The sequence below is a fragment of the Sinocyclocheilus grahami genome, unplaced genomic scaffold (genome assembly GCF_001515645.1).
Source record: "Sinocyclocheilus grahami isolate Dianchi unplaced genomic scaffold, SAMN03320097.WGS_v1.1 scaffold54.1, whole genome shotgun sequence".
Lineage (NCBI taxonomy): Eukaryota > Metazoa > Chordata > Actinopteri > Cypriniformes > Cyprinidae > Sinocyclocheilus > Sinocyclocheilus grahami.
The window spans coordinates 5,286,771-5,297,559 of NW_015505233.1; the positions used below are offsets into that span (position 1 = coordinate 5,286,771).

The window sequence follows — 10,789 nt, forward strand, 5'->3', positions numbered from 1 at the left end:
GGGGGGCATCTTAAAATGAGGGGGCCTCTCTACATCACATGCAGGCTATAAAGTCTATATTAAATGTGCACATTTTTAAGTGTTTGTGCGTAGTGTGGAAGCCAAATAGCAGCGCACTTTACATGGAGGCACCGGTGATCACTTGCACTTAAAATACAGAATTAGACTTAGAATAATTACATCGTTCGAAACTGTTAAGGGTCTACATTTGTTTGTGTACACTCACAATAACAACAATAACAACAAAATAACAACCAAACAAATTGTGCGCTGTAAAATAATGATGCCAAACAGAATACTCTATTTCTGCCATCTCGGTCCCAGTGAACTTGAGCCAGTCGAAAATTAACCGAAACTCTGTTGCCTTACAGACATGAGAAATAGCCTATCTATAAAACGTGAAATGTTTTAATAATGAACCAATTCAGATCGAAAACAGATATTCTCAGATTATGTATGTAATCCATTGCCTATTTAAAGTTTATACTGCGTGTCCACCACAGAGATGACGATTAAGCATCGTTATATATCTGCTGAGACCTCAACCATCTCAGTGTTTGTGCTTTTGGTTATGGTGTTGGTGGAAGTCTGCAGTGGTTTTTAGTAAAGTGAGATAACTTTGGAAGGAAGTGTCGTTGGTTCCCATCCAACACACTCTCATGGCAATTTGTAGATATTTTACTCTTTGTTGAATTGGCTGCTAATTCATACAATCATCTCATTCGTATGTTTTCATATGATCTGCTGAGGGTTAGTTTTAGGGGTGGACCTTCATATTTCCACTTTTTCCTTAAAAAAATAATATGTTTCCACCAGTGGCGTAGCCAGAATTTTAATTTGGGGGAGGGGGGGGGGGGCATCTTAAAATGAGGGGGCCTCTCTACATCACATGCAGGCTATAAAGTCTATATTAAATGTGCACATTTTTAAGTGTTTGTGCGTAGTGTGGAAGCCAAATAGCAGCGCACTTTACATGGAGGCACCGGTGATCACTTGCACTTAAAATACAGAATTAGACTTAGAATAATTACATCGTTCGAAACTGTTAAGGGTCTACATTTGTTTGTGTACACTCACAATAACAACAATAACAACAAAATAACAACCAAACAAATTGTGCGCTGTAAAATAATGATGCCAAACAGAATACTCTATTTCTGCCATCTCGGTCCCAGTGAACTTGAGCCAGTCGAAAATTAACCGAAACTCTGTTGCCTTACAGACATGAGAAATAGCCTATCTATAAAACGTGAAATGTTTTAATAATGAACCAATTCAGATCGAAAACAGATATTCTCAGATTATGTATGTAATCCATTGCCTATTTAAAGTTTATACTGCGTGTCCACCACAGAGATGACGATTAAGCATCATTAACTTCATCACAATCTATCAGAGTAATAAGCAATCAGAAATCTGGGGGGCTCCCACCCCAGGCCCCCTCGTGGCTATGCCACTGGTTTCCACATACTATTATGATACAAATTAATACAAAATCGCCACCATGTAGTTATATTTTCTAATGAGACTGGGTTGTTGATATGTCTTTGACTGAGTTAATTAATTGATGTGGTTTTCATAATCCCTCAGTTTACAATAAAATAGATGCTAATGAACTAATTAATGACAACAGAACCTCCTCTAACAACAACAAAAAAAAACTCATGTTTTGTTTCGAACTGATATGTTGTATTGTATTGTTTGACTGTGCCCTTTCATCACTCAGACTTAAATGTGGAAGCATTCCAATACACGTATTGTAAGTCACCAGTAAAAGATGTTATCTTGTCACAGAAGCTTTCCAAGTGCTCTTGGAATGATCAGGTGATGAGGAAATATGTGTGTTGTGGACTCATCGATGGGATCAATATTAAATGTGCACATTTTTAAGTGTTTGTGCGTAGTGTGGAAGCCAAATAGCAGCGCACTTTACATGGAGGCACCGGTGATCACTTGCACTTAAAATATAGAATTAGACTTAGAATAATTACATCGTTCGAAACTGTTAAGGGTCTACATTTGTTTGTGTACACTCACAATAACAACAATAACAACAAAATAACAACAAAACAAATTGTGCGCTGTAAAATAATGACGGCAAACAGAATACTCTATTTCTGCCATCTCGGTCCCAGTGAACTTGAGCCCGTCGAAAATTAACCGAAACTCTGTTGCCTTACAGACATGAGAAATAGCCTATCTATAAAACGTGAAATGTTTTAATAATGAACCAATTCAGATCGAAAACAGATATTCTCAGATTATGTATGTAATCCATTGCCTATATAAAGTTTATACTGCGTGTCCACCACAGAGATGACGATTAAGCATCATTAACTTCATCACAATCTATCAGAGTAATAAGCAATCAGAAATCTGGGGGGCTCCCACCCCAGGCCCCCTCGTGGCTATGCCACTGGTTTCCACATACTATTATGATACAAATTAATACAAAATCGCCACCATGTAGTTATATTTTCTAATGAGACTGGGTTGTTGATATGTCTTTGACTGAGTTAATTAATTGATGTGGTTTTCATAATCCCTCAGGTTACAATAAAATAGATGCTAATGAACTAATTAATGACAACAGAACCTCCTCTAACAACAACAAAAAAAAACTCATGTTTTGTTTCGAACTGATATGTTGTATTGTATTGTTTGACTGTGCCCTTTCATCACTCAGACTTAAATGTGGAAGCATTCCAATACACGTATTGTAAGTCACCAGTAAAAGATGTTATCTTGTCACAGAAGCTTTCCAAGTGCTCTTGGAATGATCAGGTGATGAGGAAATATGTGTGTTGTGGACTCATCGATGGGATCAAGTGGTCCGCATGTGAGCTGTCATGCAAAAAGATATATTATCTTAAAACAACACATGATCCATATGGCCACAGCCGAGGACATAGAATTCCTATAACTGGAGGTTCCTAAATCCCCTCACCTTAAAACTTCACAGCACCTCCGAATCCCGGTAGCATTCCTAACCCCTGCCATTGTGAGAACATGATTCCACATTCTTATGTTTGATTTGCTGATGTTCTACTGCCCCTATAAGCCTCTGCAGTATGGCCTTGGGCCCCCAACCAGTCTGTTTTTCAGCTCTGGGGTTAAATCAGAATTATAAATAGTCATTTGTATTTGAATTTATTTATTTTTGTAACACTTGTTAACACTTATAATGCTATAAAATAACTATAACATATATAGATTTGTCAAATAACATTTAATCAATACATGATTTTTTTCATTATTATTATTTCATACACTCTAATAAATGCTGGGTTGTTTCAACCCAATGTTGGGTCTAATATGGACTAACCCAATTGTTGGGTTAAAAAGCTAATTTAAAAATGTAACCAAAATTTAACCCAACAGTTGGGTTAGTCCATATTTGACCCAACATTGGGTTGAAACAACCCAGCATTTTTTAGAGTGTACTCTACATGTTTCTAAACAGGTTTGTATGTATGCATGTATGCATGTGAGTGGGCAGGAAAGAGTGGGTTGTCTGTGTATATCATAACTCTGAGTATGGCCATTTATTTTGGTGCGGTGCCTGTTTGGATCCACAAAAATTAAAATCATCACTGTATCAATAATAACTAAGGCAGCTGTTGCGTGTGCTGCACACATGCAATCATTTGCCAGAGAAGCCGTTTGCCAAGGTTAGTGGGTTAGAGCTCTGAATCCTTACAAGCCTTCAATGATACTGCACATATACACTTGGTAACACCCTGTAAATAACCCTTATTAGAGACACCTACAAAGCCAATGGCTAAATTTAACTACACATCAGACCTGTCAATACAAACACACATACAGTCACTGATCCAAGTATTTATTCATAATTAATATTATTACTAGTTTTTTTGTTTTATTTTTTAATCATGGACAGCTGTTCCATAAAAGAGTTTAACACCACCATTGGATTTATACTGCTATTAATAAGGGTGTCATATTGTGGGGGCTGCTGTCTCAAATAATCTGAGAGGACTCCACTATATCCATGACTTAACAGCCTACAGCACGGCTACTGCTGCACCCTGTCCAAATGTCCCACACCCTACAGAGAGCTAAAACTGATCTTTGGCTGACTCGTGATTTCCCTCTCTGCTCTTCAATCCAGGCTCACCAGAGTAACCCAACTATGTATTTTAATTAACTTTTTCTAATACATTTAATATTCTAAAATATCTTAGTGGCATTAAAAGACATTTTAAAAGTTGAAATATTCTAAAAGATTCTTGTCTATCTATCAGACTTCGATTATGAAAAACTAAGTAAACTTATATAATTCATACACTCCATGGTTGAGTACACAGTGCATAGTGTATAGTGCATCATTTGGGATGCAGCTTATGTAACTTTTTAAAAACTGCATATTACTTAAGGAGGAATAAATAAATAAATGATAAATAAATAAATAACAAAAGAAAGAAAAAGATGGATTTGGAAGAAAATGCCTTAAAGCTACGATCACAGACAAATGATGGAAGTATGCAATTTCCTGGGAGATTCATCCAGAGAACTCTAAAATTGAAATAATTTTACATAAAAAAAACAATAAAACAGTGTATATGTTATTCACTGAAAGCTATAAATTATAAAAAAATTATATTAGGACTAACTATAGTAGGACTGAGAAGGCCTAATGGAAGCGTTACCATTTTGTGACAACCATTTGTGACAACTAGAGTGTGGCACTTTACAATGGCAATAATGGTGGACATGTTATGAAGCTTTTTTTTGTATGCAGGACTTTAGTACATATATATGTGCCTAAACACAACCTGAATTAAAAAAAAAAAAGAAAGAATATCTTACTGGAGTAGGCCTAAAACGTCTGACAAGTAGTCTCCCTTACTATAATTGACAGTAAGGCCACGTCACACTTCTTTATTGCTTTTCTCACGCGCTGAATAGACTATGCAGTCATGCAGTCGTGCACCTGTTGCCCACCCGCGTGTCAGTGGTCGCAGGTCAGGCCTGGAGTCTGGAGCTACTGGCGAGTCGCGACGTCCATTCCAGAACGGAAGCCGCGCGTTCCTGCCTCATGCAGTCATCGCTTGCTCGGGATTCAGTAGATGATCGGAAAGGATGAATGAAGGTGTCTCGCGCCATTGGAATTTTGTGGGCGGTGAAAGAGTGGAAGAGAAAGTAAGGAACATGATCTAACTTTTTTATGGACCGCGCCAGACTCTGGAACCGTGTATAGGCTATATATAAGGGAGGTGATGGAGAGATGATGCACAGATCATCAGGGAGCTGAGCAGGCAACACCGATTGCTTTGGGAATCTATTAACCACAGAGACAACTACATATCCCCACTGACAGCCTTACTGCAAAACGCGCAACCGACGAGAGCTGAAGACACAAACTTCCAGATCCCAGACATCATGGGGCTGCTGCGTGTTGAAGAGCTGGTAAGTTTTGTGCTGATGCATGCAGTGCTTTCTGGGAGTCTCATCTGAATGTTGACATGTTATCAGCTAACTTCAAGATTTATATTATTAGAATTTTGTGCAAGATAAACGTGCAAAAATCCCATGCAAATGCGTGTGTTTACTTAGAAAAGCACATACACAAATTTAACAAAGCTGTTTATGCTGAAATGTTGTAAGACAAAACGAAACTTATTAGCTATAAAGATATATGATAAAGAAAATTGGGTTGCACTTTATTTTAAGGTGACCTTGTTACAGTGTAATTATACATTTTAGTACTGAGTTACATTAATTAACTTCATGTACTTAATATATTTTTAGGGTTAGGGGGAATGCATAATTAGTTTTTATTGTAATAGTAAGTACATGTAACTTGTGTAACAAGGACACCTTAAAATAAAGTGTTATCGAAAATTGTTATCTAAAGTTATAGGATACAGTTGAAATACAGCAATTCTAATTAAAAAATTTTTATGAAATGCTAAAATGACTAAAACTGACATAAATTAAACAAATATAAAGCTAAAAGAAAATAACAAAAACTAAAACTTAACTTAAAATTTAAATAATAAATAAAAAATATAAAATTAAAAGCGAATTAAAAATATGAATATGCTGTAATAGTATATCAGTAATACTAAATCGATCTATGAGTACGTCATGATCTATGGTGTTGAACGCGGCACTAAGATAAAGTAAAACTAGCATTGAGATGCACCAATGAGATGCAGCCTTGGTCTGACGTAAGAAGCAAGTCATTTGTAATTTTAACAAGTGCAGCTTTTGTGCTATGGTGGGGCCTGAAACCTGACTGCAATTCTTCATAGAGATCATTTTTTTTGCAGGAAGGAGCACAAGTTAGCAGACACAACTTTTTCTAAAAAAGAGGAGGGGAGGGGGGGGCACCCTGGAGGCTGGTGCAGGACAGGAATAGGGCAGAGACCAGGAGAGCCTCCTGGGCAGATCTGGTAGTTCAGGGGGCCATGGCGGATCAGGAGACTCATGGGGCCATGGCAGAGCAGACAGTTCGGGAAGCCATGGCGGATCAGGGAGTTCAGGTTGCCATGGCGGACCAGGAGACTCAGGGGGCCATGGCGGATCAGGAGACTCAGGGGGCCATGGCGGAGTAGACACTTCGGGAAGCCATGGCGGAGCAGGCAGTTCAGGAGGCAATGGCGGATCCTCCGTGCCTTAGCTGGCTCGGCCATGGGTATATGGCCCCCCCAAAAAAAAATTCTTGGGGAAAACTAGGAATCCTGGGGGGGCTCTGGAGGATTGGGCTCTGGAGGGTGCTCTGGAGGAGCGGGCACAGGAGACTCAGGGGGCCGTGGCGGATCAGGAGACTCAGGGGGCCATGGCGGATCCTCCGTGGCCTTAGCTGGCTCGGCCACGGGGATATGCCCCCCCAAAAAACTTTTCTTGGGGAAAACTAGGAATCCTGGGGGGCGCTCTGGAGGAGCGGGCACTGGAGGGCGCTCTGGAGGGGCAAGGCTGGTTAACTCGGGGGAATCAGGAGACGAAAGAGGGCTGGACGGGACCAGCGGAGATGAAGGAAAACTTTCCGGGGATGATTCCGGGGCGAGAACAGGAGCCGAGAACTCCGGAGGCAGCGCCATGTCCAGAAGCGCTAAGTCAGTGGCGGCCGGCAGGCCTGAGTCAGCGGCGGCCGGCGGGCTTGTTGGAGAGCTGGTTCTGGATCGGGGCCGGACACTCTCCAGACACCGGAGGATCCCATCCCTCCAGATTAGTCCAGTGGTATCTGGGAGGTCCAGGGGCGTTGGTAATTAGCCCCGATCCAGAACAAAGAGTTGAGCGTCGCATCATCCAGCGCCGTATACATGGCGAGACCGCAGAACTCCCGTGCATAATCCTCAAACGGGAGATCTCTGCAGGCTAGGGCCGAAAATCATGGCCGTATACACGGTGAGCCCGCAGAACTCCCGTGCATAATCCTCAAACGGGAGATCTCTGCGGGCTAGGGACGAAAATAGTGCAGCGGTTTCTATTGCCGCCAGGGAAAACAGAAAAACAAAAAACTTTTTTAAAAACGGAAAAGAAACACGGGGAGGAAAGGCACCACTCACTTTATGTCGGTCTGGAATTCTGTCACGGAACTGCTGCTGTGTAGGAGCGCAGAGCAAAGGAGCGAGGAGACGTAGGAGAATTTGACTAATTTTAATAGTCAAAAGGAAACAGAAAAACAAGGTTGACATGAACAATTCCAGACAAGGGAGAACAGAACGGGCTCGAACTCAAATAGGGCAGATAACGAGGGGCAGACAAGTGATGAGGATAACTAATAACAAGGAACAGGTGATTACTAATAATGGGAAAAGGAACTGGAAGGACCAAATAAGGACAAACAGGAACTAAACAGGAACACACACGTGACAGCTGTAGAATCTACATTTGTTATTGTATTTCTGATGTTATCTATTTTATCAGTGAAGAAATTCATAAAGTCATTACTATTAAACTGTGAGGGAATATTTAGACCGGGTGGCGTCTGATTATTAGTTAATCTAGCCACTGTGCTAAATAAAAACATTGGATTGTTTTGGTTATTTTCTATGAGTTTGTGGATATGCTCAGCCCTGGCACCTTTTAGAGCCTGTCTATAGCTGGACATACTGTTTTTCCATGCAATTCTAAAAACATCCAAGTTAGTTTTTCTCCATTTGCGCTCAAGATTACGAGTTTCTTTCTTGAGAGAATGGGTATTACTGTTGTACCATTGCACAGTACATTTTTCTCTAACCTTTTTTAATTTGATGGGGGCAACAGTTTCTAATGTATTAGAGAAGATAGTATTATTTATATACTATAATATAGCAGTAATTTTTATTTTTTTTTATATTTACTTTGAATTCATTTTTATTTTAGCTTTAGTTTTAGATATTTTGGTTCTTCAACTTAAACTTATACTTAAACATTTTGAGTTTTAGTTTTTTAGATTTTTTATCTAATATTTAGATTTTAATTTCAATTAACAATCAAAAAATGAACAGTTTTTGTTAACAATATCAATACTGACTCTCACTTGTTCTCTCTTTTTCAGTTTAAGCGCTCAGCTCTGCATAAAGCCAGTGCCCAAGGTCACATAGAGATCATGCAGAAGCTCCTGGAGAGTGGAGCATCCATGGATCAAAAAGACAAGGTAGCACAGATGGTGGATATGACTGTTACACCAGTGCTGCAAGAATATTATCTCACATTTATTTTTTATTATAATTCTGATATGCAATTTCTTTATCACATGTTCATAGCTGGATGCCACAGCTGTGCACTGGGCATGTAGAGGTGGAAGCCTGCCTGCCCTGGAGCTGCTTCTCAATAAAGGAGCCAAATTCAACTCCAGAGACAAGGTAGATAGAAAGATTCTGCAAACATATGTCACCAGATGGATCTTTGGACAGTGATAATAACATTCACAAATCATTCTCATGCTGTTCATACTAAAGTTTTTGTAGCAAACAATGATGAAGCAATTTTTATCCTTGTTCTTCAAGTTTTCAGTGTGCCTCTTGCAGCACTGTAGTTTACACCCTTAGCACAAAAAGTACTAACCAAAACTCTTGTTGTGTATCTTCAGCTATGCAGCACACCCCTCCATGTTGCAGTTCGGACGGGACATTACGAATGTGCTGAGCATCTCATTCACTGTGGAGCTGATGTAAATGCGAAAGACAGGGTAAGAATTATTTTGCGCTCTTTTCAAATATTTTCCAAAGCATTCAGAATTTTTAATATGGTAACTTTCTTATAATATATTATTGGATATATAATTTATAGTAATCTAATTTTAAATTGACAATTTTTGTGCATTTTTGAACAGCAAATTTAAGATATAATGCATTTTCCCACATTTAGTTCTTCTTCTCTAATGCCAATGCATTTTGTTTGTGTAGGAAGGAGACACACCAATGCACGACGCAGTGAGGATAAACAGATTTAAAATGATAAAACTGCTGATGATGTATGGAGCCAGTCTAAATGCCAAAAACAATGTAAGTTCAATTAGAGAACATACGTTGAAGTTTACATGGTGCCCTCTAGAGACAGATTGAGGCACTACAGAATTCTTTACTGACTCTCCACAATATCAAAAATATGATAAGCAAAAAGATTTAGAATGCTTGATTCTTTTATAACTAAGTAACAATGCTAATAGCCAGTGCAAAAAGAATTGTCTCATACCGTGTTTCTCAGTCTTAGTTAGTAAATCTGTTTAAATGGGTATATTTTAGTGGATATATCCTAAAATTATCTGTTATTTACAGGATGGAAAGACACCAATGGAGACTTTGCTTTCATGGCAAAAAGGTGTGAAAAACATCCTGAATAATTTTAATGAAGAAGAAGCACCAAATCCAAATGTACAACTTTTCAACATCCATCTCAATGCTGAAGTGTTATAAAATGCTTTTTCTTTCTTTCTTTCTTTCTTTCTTTCATATTAAATGTTAAATTTAACAGTACTTCGCAATATTCGTAATGATGACGCTAATTGCTGGTGATAGAGTGTCTGAAATATTGATGAGGTTATTTGTAAATATTGTTTTCTTACTTGTCTCATTTGATTTTGCGAGCAAAGAATCTTCGGTGGGTGGCGCAAGGCATGAACATGTGTGAGTGGTTGTATGTTTGTTTTAAAAATGTCCATGGCAGTTTGAGCTACTGGAAAAAATGTCGACAGATTGGAGTCAGAAGTACAAGTGTTCAGAAATGGAACAGAATGTGAATGCTGGTCTGAGAATGTTTATTATGATGGATATTATTGTAATTGTTACGTAATTATGGACTGGATTTGTGAAAGACTTTAGCACTGGGTACATGGACATCCCTTATGAAATGTGCATTGGTATATGTGTTTTGTAAATCTTTCTTTTAAACCCTTAAATGTAATTATTGTGAATCACTTGAAACGTGAATACAGTGTTTTGGTATGAGCCACCAAGTGTTTCCTGACAGTTTTATGTGACTTCTTTATATTAGACATATTCTTTTATATATATATATATATATATATATATATATATATATACACACACACACACACACACACACACACACACACACACATATATATATATATTAATGAGAAAAATATGGACAGTAAACCTATAAACTTAAATCTGTTTATTGTTAAGTTTTACATTCTTTATATACACAAACTGTAAATGCCACTTTAATGTCTCCAAGCAAGAACTGAGTTTGTATTTAGGCCTCAACGTCTATTAAGAATAAAGATATCTAGACAAGAATAGCTATATCATGATTGACATTCCTTCTTGTTTTGCAGAGCTTCTTCGTTTTTTTAATTTAATTTTATTCTATT

General features: G+C 38.4%; 1 protein-coding gene across 1 annotated transcript; it reads left to right on the forward strand.

Annotated features, from left to right (window-relative positions):
• Positions 1-4,932: 4,932 nt before the first annotated feature.
• LOC107583650 (ankyrin repeat domain-containing protein 1-like) lies at positions 4,933-10,504 on the forward strand. Its single transcript, XM_016269936.1, has 6 exons — positions 4,933-5,086; positions 8,460-8,608; positions 8,718-8,816; positions 9,044-9,142; positions 9,360-9,458; positions 9,732-10,504. The coding sequence occupies exons 1-6, from the start codon at positions 4,933-4,935 to the stop codon at positions 9,867-9,869; spliced, it is 738 nt and encodes a 245-aa protein (XP_016125422.1). The 3' UTR covers positions 9,870-10,504.
• The last annotated feature ends 285 nt before the right edge of the window (positions 10,505-10,789 follow it).